This window comes from Xiphophorus couchianus, chromosome 21 (assembly GCF_001444195.1).
Source record: "Xiphophorus couchianus chromosome 21, X_couchianus-1.0, whole genome shotgun sequence".
Lineage (NCBI taxonomy): Eukaryota > Metazoa > Chordata > Actinopteri > Cyprinodontiformes > Poeciliidae > Xiphophorus > Xiphophorus couchianus.
Window position 1 is genome coordinate 2,318,110 of NC_040248.1, and position 17,270 is coordinate 2,335,379.

General features: G+C 36.3%; 1 protein-coding gene across 2 annotated transcripts; it reads right to left on the reverse strand.

Annotated features, from left to right (window-relative positions):
• Positions 1-966: 966 nt before the first annotated feature.
• tnfsf10 (TNF superfamily member 10) lies at positions 967-15,554 on the reverse strand. 2 transcript variants are annotated; one of them, XM_028004767.1, is made up of 6 exons: positions 12,035-15,554; positions 11,372-11,497; positions 7,849-7,894; positions 6,698-6,814; positions 5,304-5,539; positions 967-2,236 (listed from the first exon to the last, which is right to left on the reverse strand). In XM_028004767.1, the coding sequence occupies exons 1-6, from the start codon at positions 12,140-12,142 to the stop codon at positions 2,027-2,029; spliced, it is 843 nt and encodes a 280-aa protein (XP_027860568.1). In that variant the 5' UTR covers positions 12,143-15,554; the 3' UTR covers positions 967-2,026. The 2 variants fall into 2 exon arrangements, with proteins under 2 accessions (XP_027860568.1, XP_027860566.1); XM_028004765.1 differs by lacking the exon at positions 967-2,236 and having other exon boundaries at positions 4,768-5,539.
• Positions 15,555-17,270: the final 1,716 nt, after the last annotated feature.

The following is a 17,270-nucleotide window of genomic DNA, read 5'->3' on the forward strand; positions in this document are numbered from 1 at the left end:
AGTTGATTGCAGCTTCCTGCAGTTTGTTTTCCTCAAATGTAAACACAGAAAAAGAGGTAAAAACATCTGATAATCACGTTTGTTTCCTCCAGGGAGCATCTGGTGTTGCTCACTGCAGCAGTTCATGACGCCATGATCGTTATTCCAGCCCTGCAGGACGTGCAGCATAGCACAAATACCAACCGTAAGAGAGCTTTTAAAGCGGCAGCATACGAGCCAACGTGATGCAACAATCAGAAATGGAGGCAGTAGAAAGATTTCAGCGAGTCTTTTTGTTTCAGTGGCTTTTAATTTTCCTTCCGCCTTCATTTTGGAAAAAATGGGAAAAGGTTCATAAAAATAAAATGCATAAAAGTATAGATCAGTATGTACATCCTTTAAGAAAAACAAATCCAGGAAATCAGCACACGTTTTTGAGTGGACTTCGAAATTCACAAGTTTTTGCAAAGCATTAATCTGTAGCGTAAACTGCAGTTGCTCGTGTTGTCCACTAGGTGGCAGATAATGAGATAGCAGCAGTGAAAAATGAAGAAGGCCCGTCTTGTCCTCATACGGGAACTTAAATGGACAGATGTTAAAAGTCAACGCACTGCAAAGACACAAAATCTTACCAAGTCTACCTTCTAGTGCAAATAATACACTTAAAATAAAACAAAACTAACTTACAAGTAAATTTTCAGCAAGAAAATATTAATATTGATTAAAAAATACTATTTCCACTGGCAGATTATTTCACTTACAACAAAGCATTTTTCCCATGTTACAAGTGAAATAATCTGCCAGTGGAACTAGTGAATTTTATACAAATACTAAGGAATTATTGACTTAAAACAAGCTCCTATATTCTGCTGAACAGATACTTGTAAGTAACATTTGTCTTATTTCAAGTGTATTAATATATTTACACTAGAAACAAAACTAAAATACAAGTAAAACTTTGTGTTTTTACAGTGCACATTTTGATCATCCTCAAATGGTACAAAGAAATTTGTTTAAATGAAACAAAAATGAGAAAAAACAAAACAGATCTGAGAGTAAAGACATTATAAAATGACTTAGATATTTCGGTGTAGACAATCCAAACTTTTTTTTATTCTTATATTTTGTGCACAATGCGCTCTGCTTTTTATTTGCCATATTTTTGAGTGAAAGTGTTACTAAGCTTTGAGGGTCATGAAAATATTTTTGGAAACAATGTCCGATAGATTAGACAAATAAAAGTTAAGCAGTTCATGTTTCAGTTTAAATTAATTTTTATTTTGTCTGTTAAATTTAGATCTTCCTTCTGTAAAGGATGAACTTATATAAGTCATAACATTTTAAATATAATTCTTCTCTTTCTGTTTGTGGTCATGTGAAGTGTTTTAAACGACAGTAGCACATTATTTCCTTCAGTCCCCAGAAATCAGGACTAAACAGCACCACCTGGTGGTTAAATGTGAATTTGCTCCCTATTTGGTTGCGATTATAATGGAAGCACTTTACCACCACCTGGTGGTTGGAGTTATATCCAATTATAACTAATTACATTATTTTTCATATCAAAAATTCTAATTTATGTCAGTTGTAAGTGCTATTTTCAAATGAACCATCCCTATGTAATTCTTTTCATCTGCCAGATGGCACAAACACATTGTTTTGATATAATTTAAAATAAACCCAGGCTCAGATGTCTAAAGTGTTTAGGGGGTAAAAATATAAATATTTACTGTAATAAAATGGTGAAATAGCAGTTTTTTAAAAAGGTATTTGAAGTCATTCAGTTTCTGTGGAAACCGGTTCTGGACCTCATCAGACCAGAAAAGTTCTTCAGATTTTGTCTTTGCTGAGCAGAGACTGTTGAGTCCAGTCTCAGTTTACCCACAATCCAAACTATCGTGTTTGGTCTCTTCTGCCAACCAGTGTCACCAAAGTTTTGTTCAGTTTTTGATCGCGTAAGACAAAAGAGGAATTTCCTCAGGAGAGTCTGACGCTTGCAGCAGTTTGATCGATTTTAACAAAACCTCGATCGGCGTCGATCGGCCCTCTAACTGATGAGAAACGCTCCGAAGAAGCTGCTCTTCTCGTCCATGTCCACAGCAGAGGCGTTGGTCACAGTCACGAACAGGTGGTCGCCGGTGGTGAGCGGGAACAGCCCCCCCTGGTGGGCGGAGTGCAGAGAGAAGTCGGAACCGCGGGACCAGCAGGAGGTCCGGCTGGTCTTCATCAGCAGGATGGGAACCGGGTAGGAGTGCACCTGGAGCAGAGGCACAGAAAACCAGACAAAAATACTTCATGTTGTATGAAAGACTGAAATCCAGCAGATCAAAGATTTTATCAGCTATTCTGACAAAAAAAAATGCTTATGGTGAAGAAAAATAAAGCAACGCAACTCCAACTACAAACAGGTTTTCAGAAACAAGACTTTGGCTCAAACCCGGACCAAACCAGGGGGGTTAGCTGATTAGCATGTGGCTAAGAAACAACAACTGCTTTGTTTCTATCATCGTTTATTAAATAAACTTGAACTGAACTAAAGTGTTTCGATCAATCAGGGATTAAAATTTGCTTTGAAAAAAGCAGTTTGCTAACACTGCTAACATGCTAAGTCCCGTGCTAAATAGCTTAGCATGCTAACTTTGCTAAGTACCATAAATATTATGAGCAAATCAAATATTTTGTGTAAAAGTTTAAAGTATGGAACCAGATAAAATAGAGGCAACATTTAAAGCCTTTTATTTGCATTTATTTATGTGTATTCTGTTTAATATACATAAATAAATGCTTTTATGTATATTATAGAATATACTTTATTGATCCCCTAGGGAAAACTGCTTGCTCTAATATTCTATATCAATAATAGAATTATAACAATAGGAGATCAAATTTATAATATTTGTGCCTAAAAGTGATGTAAGTAATTCAATATGGCTGAAAAATAAATAAATAAATAAATAAATAAATAAATAAATAAATAAATAAGCGGGCACATGCAAATATGTTAATCTATAAATAACTTCAGAAAACATTTATTTAAGTTACTCAGACTTGAGCATTGTAAAGCCTTAAAGTTTTATGCTTGTAAAAATAAATATATCTTATTAAGGTAAAAATGCCTGTAAATATGTTTTATCCAAATTCACTAAAGGAACGCTATTATTGCATTTTATGTAATAAAATGTTAATTTTCTTATTTAAACAAGGAATTGAATTTGTTTATTTGATTTAATATATTTCTAATATTTTTAACTAAAGCTTAAGAATGAAAGTGAATGACAAATGTGTAGATGGTGCCAATTTAATCGATTAATCAATATAATAATTGATTATTAAAATAACAGTATATAGCATATTGTTTAATAAACTGACAGACGGAGCGTCTTCCTGATCCTTCACCTGTCAGAAACGTGCCTGTAAAGTTTCTTTCACAAATTAAAACAATCTGTGTGAATATTTTCTCCTTGAATCTTGTGGCCCAGAAAATCAATTTCTTTTGGGCCTCAACATCTGTGTCGGCGCCGGGAAAGAAGCAACACAAACCAGAACCGACACATGTGGGGAGTCCGGGATAAATGAGAGAAACTATCTGGAATGACGCTGAATGTCGTGAGACTTTTTTATTTATGTTGGGAAACAGTTCTCTCCAGAGCAGCTGATTAGAAAATAACTTTTTCAGGTTTAACTTTTTTTTGTTTTACAGGTAAATAATGAGAAACGTTTCTCCGTTGAGCTTATTTTTTGAGAGAATGTAATTTTTCTCAAGCTTTTAATGAACTCCAGGTCTCTGGACGTCACAAAGCAGCGCATGCTCACTGTCTGGCTCCACATTAGTCATCGGTTTTGACTGATCGAAGTCAGGGGACGCAGCGCTTTGGCTCGTTCTGATGTGAATCATCACAAACTAAAGACATGAAATGTTCAGGACAAGCCGGCTTTTTATCTGACAGGCAGGAGGTTTGGACCAATTATTACCAACATCAGCGTTTTATTTAAGACTTAAATGTTTCTTCAGATCCATCTCAGCAGGCGGTGAGTCACCAAAAAACAGATTAATGGTCCACTATTATGCTAGGATAGGTTAAAGCTCAGTTCTGCTTGTTTTGAGCTCATTAAGGAATGAGCTGTACAATTAGATTATGCAAATGAGCTGCTGAAGCCACGCCCCCTAACTCTGTGTTTACATTACTAGCACCTTGACATGTGAAAATGGCTCCAAATAGAAATACAAAGGGACAAACAAAGAAGAAGTGGAGCCTCCTGACCAACCATCAAACCTTTAACCTCTGAAGGATTAAACAGATCTGACGCACATTTATATCGTCATTAATTAAACTCTGAGGATTCACTGCAGCGCAGTGCGCCATGATGTGAAGACAAGCAGCTGAAATCAGCACAATAATTCGGCAAAAAGAAAAAAAATTTCTGCAAATGCAACCTTTTCTTAAAATATGTATTTGAGAGGTTAGAGAACAAACACTTCTCTCAATACGCAAAAATAAACTTCCATTTTGAGCAGGTATTGTGAGTAACGTTGCATCACAGGGTTTCCCTCTGAGTATTATAAGCCTGGCGGGCCACCAGGCTTTCCTTCAGCCCCCACCAGGCTAAGATTGTTTGTTTATATAATTTAGATTTTTTCAAATGTAAGAATTTATAGTTAGTGTTTAGGAATTGTTAATAATGTCTTCCAATAACACAAAAAGCCTAGTGATATTTTCAAATTTCCCGTCAACTACAAGCATTTCTTAAAGCAATTTTCCTGGGAGAAATCTTGCATCAGACGTTAACAGAGGCTAGCATTCAGCGTTAGCTTATGCTAACTGATAAATCATGTTGATGCTGAACAACAACAGAAAACACATCATCATATACTTACATCACCATCATTTGCAGTTTAGAGACAAACAGTAGGAACAAACCCTTCCTTTAGTCCAAGTCTTTTGATAAGTCCTGCCATGTGCAGCTAGTAGTTTTCAGAGGAATCCTTCCTAAACTGATCAGCGTAAACTACAAACTACTGCAATGTTTCTTTAGCAACATTGCAGAAACTTTGCAAGTAGAAATAAACTGAAGCCACGCAGCTCTGTTCTCCACGCCTGGAAGTAAATGCATCAACACATACTGTGTACTGCAGCTGATAAGAAAATAATTTCCTTTTCCAGGAGCCATTGTAGAGCGGGAGCTTGTAATGAAGTGGGTGGAGCTCCAAAATGGAAGTACAGAACCATGAAAAAGTGAATTTTGCATGATAGTGGGACCTTTAAGAAGCAGCTGATGCGTGAAATGCAGCGGTACTGCTGCCAAATTAAAAAAGAGGAGTTCACCTTTTTGTAGACGTACTGCAGCAGGGGTTTCCCCCGATCCTCCGCCTCCTCGCCGTTCTCCTCCAGAGAATGGGTGTGCCTGAAGTACGTCTGGGCGTAGACGTAGTAGAGGCCAGGCTGCGACACCACCAGCTCCCCATCCAGCAGCTTGACGTCCTGCAGGAAGGCCAGGCCCTTCTGACCCTCCCACCAAGAAATCTTCTGGCCCTGAACGCGTCGCCCTGCAGGAACTGCATCTGAAACCAGAAAAAAGTTTTATTTTAAACATGGGGTTGAGAAAAAAATCTGGAATACATTGTCTCTGAACAAATGTGAAATTAAAGCATTAGCATAGCAGGTTTTGTGGTGGCTAAAACTTTTAGCAACTCAACGTTCATTTTACTAAAAGAAAGCAAATAAAAAACATTTTATAACCATTGCAACAATGACATAAATGGAAATTTTTAAAAATGAAATCCACACCTATGCTTCCTGTTACATAGAAGCTAGCATTGCAGTACAGCTAGTTTCTACAGGAATTCAGAAAAACACCACTTTACAATTTGCTTTTTTTGAAATTTCTTAAGCTGTTAGCAAGAGTGTGTAATAGAGGAAGACAAAATAAAAACAAGCGCTGAATTCAAATCTTAGCATACTGCTCCTGTTTACATAGAAGCTAGCATTAGCACTGGAGTACAGATAGCTTGTCCAAGAATTTAGAAACCACTTTACAATTTGAAATGTTGCTCAATTAGCAATTATTTAATCTATTAGCTCAAGTTTGCGAATGATAGAGGACAACATAATAGAAATAACAATCTAAACATACCATTCCTGCTTAGCATTAGCACTGCAACACAGCTAGCATTTTTCAACATGGATTGTAACTTAATTTATAATTGTTTAAGGTGTTAGCTAAATCCGATATTTATAGAAGTGGACATGTTATCATTCAAAAGCTAAAATCTAATTTAAGCATACTGTTCCCATTTACATAGAAGCTAGCATTAGCACTGCAGCACAGCAAACCAATACAGAAAGTTAGAAGAGTAGAATTTGAAAATGACCATAAACTATTGCTTTTTTAAAAAACAAGAAACAGACTTTTTTGTCAGGTTAATTTAGAAGTTAGCATGAGCGATGAAGCATTGTTCGCTGCTTTAGGAAGCTATACCTGCTTGTATTCACCCGGTCACATATCATTAATGTAGTTATTATTATCACATAATGTAGGCCTGATATAATCAATGTATTTCTTCATCTACAGTGATGTATTTATTATTGCAAGCTTTGTTTATGTTGGACGCTTTATCTTCAAGCATTTAGTTTTGTTTGTAAAACTGATTCAGGTCCAATGAAAATACATTTAAAACAGGATTCTTTCTATCAAATTTAGTCAGTAAAGGTTCTCTCACCTCCTCCGTCTCGCTCCAGTTTGGGCACAAAACTTCCCGTGACATGAGCGGCAACTTTGGGGCGAGGTGAAGCCCTGTCCTCCATCACTAGTGAGGGCAAAACACGGGACACTTCATCTGTTATGCAGAAAAAAAGATAAGGACAAAACACAGATAAGACATCTCTTCAAATGTTAAATTTCCAATATATTAAGAATCTTCAGGACCTCACTACGTTTTGAAATAAGATAAATAAAACAATGTTTTGGTTTTGTTCATCCCACTACCACACATTGATTCATTTCTTTGTTAGCACGTTAGCTCTAGCGGTTTTGTTGCTATTTTTGGGATGATTGTCCTGTTGATGATCCAATTTGGTCAAATATTTATCCAAAATCAAACTGAGCTGACTGCACATTTCCTCTGGCTTGTTCCTGGCCATCAGTTAGTTAAGGTATTATTTGTTCTTTCCAAACAGGCTTTCAGAGTCTCACATAATCTTGTTTTTTATTCCTGAAATGATTGACAGTTATTGATTATAGTTGATTAGCAGAAACAATACTTTCTCTAAGGTCATTGCTGATGTCTGTCCACCCTGGCATCATGTTAGCAAACAATAAGGATGCAGCTAACGATTTTTTTATAATTAATTATTTGGACGATTAATCGATTAATCATATTTTTAAAACTTACACATTCTGCAGGCTTTCATTTAACCACTTAAGCTCATTTTATGCAATATTAGAAATACATTTTTAAAAGTGCAAATAAAGAAATAATTAAATTCAGTTTAATAAGAAAATAAACAGCCTAAAATAAAATAATTTAGCATTACTTCAGTAAATCTCAACGAGGTGAAGCTAAAAATAGATGTCAAATGCAAAATATATGTATTTTTTTGTACAGATATTTTTGGTTTCTATATTCTAATTAACAATTAATTAAATTGATTAATCATGATTAATCCCAATTAATCGTTTCAGTCCTACTGTTATATATTTAATCTGCAGCAGTTGACACAATTTTCACTCACTTTGTAATTTAGCTTTGTGTGTAATTTAGTTCTTTATGTATGTTATGCTTTTGGGATTATTTAATCTCTTTTAAAACCTCCTAGAGACCAGATTATTTTTCTGTTTTTTCTTGATTTTGTTGTTTTTTATTTTCCCCACCTCTCACGGCTGATGAAATCCGCCTCTGGTAGCGCTGAGACAGAGACTGCAGGAAGAACAGATGCAAACAATTATTTGGAGTCACACAGATGTGTGTTCGGTGCTTTCCTGGTTATTTCAGTACCTTCCCAAACTCAACAGACTTTTCTCTGACACATCTCACTTTAACAAGCCCTGAGGCAACCCATCGTGTTACTCATTGCAGAACAACAACATGAGCTGCAACTTTACGCCTTATCTGCAGCGAAGAACAGTCGGCTCTGCCTGACAGGCGGCTGTTTGACCCTGGAAATGTGCTGACACTACGATCAGGAAGTTTCTTTCACGGAATAACAAGGAGCTTTCGTGTTCCTGTAAACCGATCGCTCGCTGCTTCCTCGTGTTATACGTTCCTTTGCTCGGCTTATCAGCAGCTGCAACCAAACTGATGAAAAACAAAACTGAATTTAGAAAAAAACGCAAGATTAAATTTAATATTTGAGCTTTTTTAATCTTGTTTCAATCAATTAAAATCTTTTATTACATTTTAACATTCTGATATGCATGACTTTATTTGGCGGTATCAATATAATTTGGGGTTTAATACGAATAAATATAGCAATTAATTCTGTAAAAGCATGTTTGCAAGCATAAAATTGGACTCATTTGGAGAAAAATCTCTGGACAGATTACAAAGAATCAGTCTGAAAAATTAAAATAAAAATCCATCCCTCATAACATTTAGAAAAGAAACAGGTTCTTTGTCCCAGAAATTGACATGTTTTATTGCAAAATGTGTGAATAAAACCCAAAACAAAAGTGAAAAACTTTTTGAAAATACGGGTTGAAGCGCCGCTCAGAGAGGAAGAAGCCATCACTCCAAAAGTGACATAAAAAACTGATCTGCACTTTGCAAAAGGCAAGTTTGAAAATGTGAAAAAGACCTAAAACATGTAACTAGTACCATCCAACAGTCAATCGAATTTTGAGCAAATTTTTTAAATATTGCAAAAAAAAAGAAAAAACATAGAATTATGATTTATGTTTTGGGGCGAATCAACCGGCAACACAGAGCTTAATTATGTCAGATATCGATGTTAAAATGTAGAGATTGTCAAGTAGAATGGACCACACATCTCAGAGAAATGGGGCGAGTTGGAAGTTTGGACTTTCCTGCCTCTGGTAAGGCACAGACCCAACAATGGATGAGAACATTTTGTAAACATTATTTAAAAATGTCCTATATACTTTAAAAAACTTTTAAAAAGTATTTTATTTTTTTACATATTAGTTTAGATGGTCTCTATGTTGTGACAGTTTGGTATGAAACAGATAATCTGTGAAAAAATCGAGTTTTTCTGCTTTCTCTCCAACCAATCGGTCTTAGCGCTGCAAATCACAATCTTGTGTGGCGCTGCTCTTTCCCCCCACTCTTTGCTCTTTGCCACTGCTAGCTTTTCTTGTCATGAATGCTAGGCTAGTTAGCATAGCCACCAACAACAGCAGATAAACAGTTTTCCTGTAACGTTTGATTATTTTTCCGCCTTTAGTACATTTAACAAGAAATACATGAAAATGATTGACAACTTTAAGACCCTCCTCTTGGCTCTGATTGGTTGTTTTCAGATTATCTGTCTCATATTTAACAAGTATGTAAAAAAAACACTTTTTTATATAAAAGTACTGCAGCTTCAATGCAATACTTCAAGAAATTTAAACGTGGAAACACGGATCGTGTTGGATTTGTTTTAAGCCTTGGAACACCATCCTTGTATTAGAGTTTTAATTGTGAGATTTTAGCATTTTTGCAGGATTTCTCGTGAGGACCTGTAATTTTAAGGAATTCTCGATATTTGTAGGTCAAAGTGTCTCAGTACTACGACTGTTTTCTATAATTTATTCAAACTACAACTGATAAAACAACCAGCTTAAGTCATTAAATAAAGCAGCAAAGCCTGAGAAGGAGGAAAATGTACAAATATGAACAGTGAAATGAAGAAACTCAGTGTGTGTGTGTGTGTGTGTGTGTGTGTGTGTCGGAGCAGAGCAGGTGAATGCATTCCTGCGCTGATTAGACCGCAGAGGATCACATCACATCTATGAAGGAGCTCATTGTGCGACTGACAGAGATTTGGATCATTTCGGCATTTTTTCTGCCGCCTCTGTTCACAGGAAGCCACTGATAATCATATTAATAAGGATAACTACCTGTCCTCTGCTCTGCTAACGGAGCTTTCATTGTTCTCAGCTTATCCAAAACCTAAAGAATGAACCAAATTATTGCAACAGTTGGAGTTTGGTTTTTTTTTCATATCAAAAGGTTGACATGAAAGAAGAAATAGCAATGTTGGATAAAAGTAGCTTCTTGGAATCGTAATTTTCAGGGCAGTTTTGAGTGTGTGGGAAGTTTTGATGCAGAGCAGAGGAGGAAAAATTAACTTGTTGAAGCTCAGCAGTTTGCCAAAAAGTGTCAGCATATTCAAACTAATCAGCAGAGGAGGGTTGTAGCTACATTCACTGCAGCAACGTTTTGGAAAAAGTTGTTTTGGGAGTAGTTTTACTACACCGTATTTTTTTACGTTTACGTTAGTAATATTTTTAACTAGGCCTGTCACGATTGTTTAACAATAAAGTGTCCCAGACGTTATTGCGATAAACAATAATATTGGTGTTTGGAGACCATTTTCAAGCAATATAATGGTAATAAAGGAATAATAATGTAAGAATACATCCTCAATAAACTTCTAATTCTGATAAACATTTACACACTGCAACTGGAAGGTATTTCAAATATCCAAAGCAAAACAACAGAAACAAAAAAGAAAATGAATTTAAAAATTTCTGTAAACAAAATTGTCCTGCAAAAAAAAGACTAGTTGAATCCAAATCTCCAAACTGAAGAGTTTTGTCATCCAGTTTTTTGTAAAAAATAGAAAAACAATAAATCATGCAAATGGAAATTATTGAGCTCACCTTAATTTATAATTTAATTTGTTTATTTATTTTGGATATTTAAAATGTCTTCCTGTTCTTGCATTATTATTATTATTATTATTATTATTATTATTATTATTATTATTATTATGCCATTATCATTAACTTACATTAAAATATTCTCTAAACAACAATATTATAATTTATCGCAGTAACTTCTGGGACAATTTATCAGTCAGAAAAATTCATGGTGACAAACATTCATACATGACATATTTTAACAAATACATCTATTAGTTTTATTCTGGAAAATTTGACTTGAAAAATGTTTCTTCTGCTCAGATTTGTTGCTCTATTATTGTGTTTTTGGTTTATTTTTTCAATTTCATCTTTAAAGTGATGAAATTTGTCAATTTTTCGGTCTATCTAATATAAAATGTTATCAGTTACTCAGAAGTTTAAAGCAATTCTAAGGAGTACGTTTTTACTTTTACTTGAGTAAAAACATGTTGAAGTAATGCTACTCTCACTTGAGAACAATCTGGGTAATTTGCTGATCAACAAGCATTGCTGTGTTGCTGCGTTGCCAGATAAGAGCCAGGTGTGATACCTTTTCGATGAGCAGGTGAAGCTGCTGGGTCACCTGCCAGCATGGATCTCCTCGTACAGCAGTGATGCTCTGCAGGTCAGAGCCTGTCAGACAGGAAACGCTGCTCCTGGCGAACGTCTCTTTCATCTGTGCAGACAAAAATAAAAAAAGTTTCAAAGCAATTTTCCTGATAATCCACCTCATTCATTGTTTAAAAAGGAGGCAATCTCTGTTTTCCTAAAAGCCTGAGTCATCATTAAATTTTCCTGGCAGGTGTCCCGTTCTTTGCTTCTTATCTGTTTATGTTTCATTTCCCACTTATTGCTGCTCCATTTTATGAGAGTTAATGATTAATTGCTGTAAACACAGACCAGGAGTCTCTCTGGAATAAATCCAGTTTAGCAGGAGAAGCACGCAAGCTCTGCAGAAACCCATAAAAACGGCTGAAGTCTACCTCCAAACTTTCCTGTCACCTCTGCGCATGTGTTTGCAGATTTAACGTGAACATGCATGGTTTAAAACGTCAATCTTATAAAAATAGAAACGTTTGTAGGAAAAAAGTATAGTTTTTTAAACAGATATCTTGCAAGAGTTTGTAAAAAACGCAGAATTTGTTGCACCAGCATCAGTATGACGCACAACGCGCGCTGTGCGCAAACAAAAACCATCAGCCCGTTTCCTCACCGAGTTCAGAGCCGAGGTGAAGTGCAGCACCGTGATGGTAACGACCACCGTCTGCAGCAGAACCGCCACAAGCAGCAGGACGCCCAGCTTCGGACCGGAGCCCGTCATAACGACAGACCGCCGTCCGGTACCAGCAGCGCAGCAGCCGCGTCCCGACCCGTCTCCAGAGCTCCAGAACTAGAACAATGGCTCAGAGGTGGACTCTTTTTAACTTCTTGCCCTCCCCATTCCTGCACACAGGAGGAAGAGGAGGAGCAGGAGGAGGAGGAGGAGGCGGAGGCGGGACCGGAGAATAAAAAGCTGCTCCCTGTTTGAGTTTCTCCTGCAAGGAGAGATTATTGTTTCATTTCTGCGCTGAGAAAACACAGATGACTTTCTATAGTTTATTGTGAGGTTCATATCTACACATCTACAAAAAACAACTCCGACACAATAAAACCCAGAAGAATGGCACCTGCATAACTTCTATTTTAACGCCAAATATTTAAGCCCACGGATCACAAGTATAGAACCAGGCGAGGAGAACTTTCTGGGTTCAGTTGGCTACATGAGGCGGGAAATGTCGACCGAAAAACAAAGAAGTTTAACTGTAACTTTACACAAATACTCACAAAAATATGTAGACTTTCTTTTTTACTTTAAAGTAAAAAAAATAAGTTTCGACAAATTCTTTTAATAATGTATTTGCGGTTGCCGTTTACGTAAAAGCTAGCATTAGCACAGCTAGCATTAGCTTTGCTATGCTAGTGTTAGCTGTGCTGCACAAAATCCAATATGGCAACCGCAACTACGCAGTTAAGTAGCTCAGTTGACCTTTTCATAGTTCTTGGTCACTTACTGAGTTTTTGACAACTTCTGTTAATGAACATATTCCTTCAGGATTCAAATGAAGTGTAGAAAACTGTCCAAGATTATTTAGGTAAAAAAAATAAATAAATTTAGCAAAAAAATGACTGAACATTATTTTTGGAAGGTGACAATATCTAAAATATTCTAAAGAAAAATGTAACAGATTCAATGCTACCTGATTAGCAGCCAATCCTGGAGCTCTTTTTTTCACCCTTAGCTCTGATTGGCTGTAGCCCCAAGCGATAAGGAAGACAGGATGTTAGCTTCTGCAGTAGTGTGCGGCAATGTAAATTAAGTTTTATTTGCTGTTTGACCTGTTAAAAACAATATTACATAATTACATTATTTGGTTGTGTTGCTAATGCTAGTTAGCCTGGCCACTGAGCAAAAATAATTACCAAATCTATGTCGGTGTGAGGTGTTTCCTGAATAAACTGTAGTTCTGGCTTGAAAAATTGTCATATTTGGTTGCAGCGTCTATAAAAAACTACCAATATCTCCACTAGTAAGCTGTTTATTATTTTTGATTGAAATAGAACGTATCAACTTGCCAAGACTGTTTTCAGCATGTGTTGCTAACAATAATTAGCAAAACAAGAAGCAAATCCCAGTTCTTTTCAAAGTTAAAACTGGAAAACGGTTCCAAACAAAGCCCTGATTTCAAAGTCCAATACGTCTGCCATGCTTGTAAAACCTGTTTATTTGAACTTCTCATAGTTTGGGTTTCCTAAATTCATCACAGATTTAGTTCTTTACAACATTTTAATGAATGTGATAAATTTGTGTTTAAATGGCAAAAATAAATGAATCCCTCAAGTTTTCAGATTTGAAACTTTGCAGATAAAATCTGAACTAACAACTTCACAACAGTAAAACTTAGCTGTCCAACCTGGAATGATTTCAGCTTTTCAACACTTTAAATACTGAAACTGCACTGATTTAAGGGAAGACACTGTTTTTCTCTCTGACCTCTTGAAGCAGGGAGTTCCCCAACCCGAGGGGCCCGGACCACATGGGTCACCTTTAAGGCCTGTCGAAGATTTAGAACCACATTAGTGGGGCTCTACCAGATGATCTAGAGCAGTCAGCACTGTGAGTCAGAATATTACAGATACAGGCTGCAGCCAAAACAAAATATACACCCTGTGCTAACACTGTTTGAAGGCCAACAGGGGCAGGAATGATGTGCCATCTTTTCAGAGTTTGTCCCATCAGAAAGTCTGGGAGAAAATGGAAACATGGGTGACTCCACTGTATCAAACAGAGCAGACATACTTCCTCCGCCTCTTGAAGACAAACAGAAAACACAGGGTCAGGTTCTGGAATGAAAATAAAAGTTGGGGAAATCCATTAACTCAGTTTATTGAACTGAAACCACAAAAAAACAAACTCAAGTGTTGTTTTCAGGACAGACAGAAGTCAACAAAACACCACGTGTAAAACAAGCTCATCGACAAACAGCAGAGGATTATTAGCACCATCTGGAGTGTCTCCATAATCTAACTAAAGATTTTTTTTTCCAGAAATCTGCTTCCCTTTGATTCACGTTTATGGGTTTGTTATTTCTAAAAACTGTTCAAACCGAGTCATTTAATTGTTCCTTACACAGTTTATCACTCATCTAATAGTATCTTGACCTTTCTCTGTACTTTCCCATTTTCATCGTTATTGTTGTCTGCCATATTGGTAGTATTAATATCAGAGAGTTATATTAACCCAAACTTTCACATTGGTGCACCTACCATAATTACTACAATAAATTAAAAACCGTTGTGATTGCTTAAAGGTTGTTGGGGCTCATTTTTTCATTACTGTTTAGTTTTATTTTGTTGTGATTTTTTGTTTGTCTAATTCAGTAAGTTTTAGTTTTTAGAGTGCTTTTCTAGTTTTTCTTAGTTATTATTCGTCAGATATTGTTTAGTTAGTCAGTTTAGTGTTCATAATTTCAAAAGGTCAAAGTATTGTGATTATGCATACATCACTTTGGTGATTAATACTCAACAGAAGATGCTATTTTTTTAAAAATAGATTCAAATTATTGAACAACCAACTGATGCTGAACGCAATCTTGTTGTAGCCGCAATTTGCAGACAGCTAAAGTAAACTGCTAACCTATTTCACATCAGTTCAAAAGGCTAATAAATAAATTCATAAACACAAAAACAAAGGATATTATATCCAGAACTTTAGTATAGTTCCAGTTAATTATAGGCTTTCTTAATTAATCAGTGTTTTTATTTATTTAAGCTAACAAAAATGTTTTCTGAATTCCAGTTTTTGTTATTTTGTTAGTTTTAGTTAACTACAATAACCAGAATTCCAAGTCTCTGCTGTTATTTAATGGGTGAGAAAATATCAACTTTGGAACAAACTGTTTTAAACCACATTTGAGTGCAGTAAAAACCCAAAGGCTGCAAATATTTCAGAAATGAGCACAGGCTGTACTGTAAATCCATCCCTCACGTTACGTTTGGCATCCAGAGAAACTCTGGTCGTTGTTATCAATATATTGTTTTGCAGCAAAGCGGCCTGAGCCTATAAATGGATCGCGGTCCCGCTGGCTCGCTTCTGCGTCTGCAACATCTGGCCTCAATCTGGCTCGTACGCCCCGCCGTCCCGGGGGAAAGCAGCTCACCACTTAGGTTTCACTCCGCTCCACCCGCAGGGCCTGCTGGGGGTAACGCAGAGAGAAACACAAAGAGCATCATCTCAGAGGCGCTTTGTGTCCCACTTTCAAATAGCCCAAGCATCAGTAATGCAGTTTGGACAATTTTTGTCCCCGCATTTATATTAATACAAGCTGAAAAGCAGAGTCAGAGTTGCTGAAAGGCGGCCAAGTTGTGTGGAGGGAGAGCTGACTCCCTCCTACCTCTGTCGCCTCATAAACTCTGCTTCATTCTTTCTTTGTCTGCCGTAACGTTTTTGAATTATCTCTCCGTCCCAGGCTGAATTTTTTTCCTGAAATCCTCAGTCTTACTGTCAATGAGCACATTTCAAATCATTTATCAGCCCATGCAGTTTATTATGACTTCATTGCTTTTATTGTCCTCCAATTGTGATTTAATAGAGATAAAAATTTATGCCCAGTCTTATTCAAATGTTGTTGTCAGTTTGGGTCAGGTCATAGAAGGAGTTTCTGTGGTCAGGCACATCTGGACTAAAGACTCCACGTCTTGTTTTTATTTCCTCACAGTTTTAGCAATTATTCAGGAAACAGAAAACCTGATTGCATTTTGTTTGAAGCAATGCAACCAATCAAGTTTATTTTTTTTAAACAAATGTTTTACCCTCCTGTTAATCTAGATTAAAAGTATGTTTTATATTTATGGGAGAGGTGGTGAAGTAATCGCAAACAGAAGTCAAACTCTCCGTAGCAGATATAAACGTAATCTTAGTTTAAAGAATTTCAGAGGCATGCTAATGCAAGCAGATTAGCTAACAGCTACAAATGCTAACAGCTAATTATGTTAAAATTCAACTGAGCTAAAAGCTACCAAAGTTAACATCTAATTGAGCTAATAACTACAGACACTAGTAACTTCTCACAGCTAATTGACAGCTAACAGTAATAACTGCAGTGGTTATACAAGCGACATAAAGCTAACAGCTACATGAGCTATGAACTACTTTATATAAACAGCTAACTGACCTAAAAGCTACTTCAGTTAAAAGCTAATTAGGTAGCTTTAAACTCAGGCAGCTGTTAGCTTTAGTATCAGTTACTTTAATACATGGTTAGGATGACATGCTTAGCTTTAGCATAAGTTAGCTCAACTAGCTATAATATCAAGTAGTTCTTAACTCAAGTGGCTTTGAGCGCCAGTAGCTGTTAACTGGCAGTTAGCTCAATTTTCTGTTAAGTAGCTGTTAGCTTTTATAGCTCTTACCTTGCGATGATGTTCATCTCAAAAGCTGTTAATTTAAGTGGCTGTCTTAAAGCAGATGAAACTCAAAATCTCAGCTGTTTGAATAAATATTTTTGCTCAAACAACTGACTCAAATAATACTGCTACGCTAATTGCTTGTTCAGTGACTCTAAAAGCCGCTAATGCTAATAGTTCCTCAATCCAATAGCAGAACTATAGTTAAGAATGACTTCGATCGACTAAAACAACTCAAGTTATCTGACACAGTGCAGCATGTAGCGTTGTAACTCCAGCCACGTGTTTTATTAAAAATAATGAGCAAAACTTTTTATGCAGACTTACTTACACAGTCCACCCTGTATGTTTATCTCACATTAACTATTCTGAAGTGACAGCATAGTAAATACATAAGGTTTGTGAAATGCATAATATTTCTGCAAATTACTTATGAGTGCCTTTGGACTCATTTGCTTTTCACATTATAATATACTAGCCACCAAAAAAACATTACGTAAGAGAAC

Bases quoted from the DNA above. Each gene is read 5' to 3' on its own strand.
- tnfsf10 (XM_028004765.1), bottom strand. From the start codon at position 12,142: ATGACGGGCTCCGGTCCGAAGCTGGGCGTCCTGCTGCTTGTGGCGGTT. The intron at 7,895-11,371 runs GTATCACACCTG...TTCTTCCTGCAG, and splicing joins TTCACCTGCTCATCGAAAAG to TCTCTGTCTCAGCGCTACCA. The intron at 5,540-6,697 runs GTGAGAGAACCT...TTCTGGTTTCAG, and splicing joins ACTGGAGCGAGACGGAGGAG to ATGCAGTTCCTGCAGGGCGA.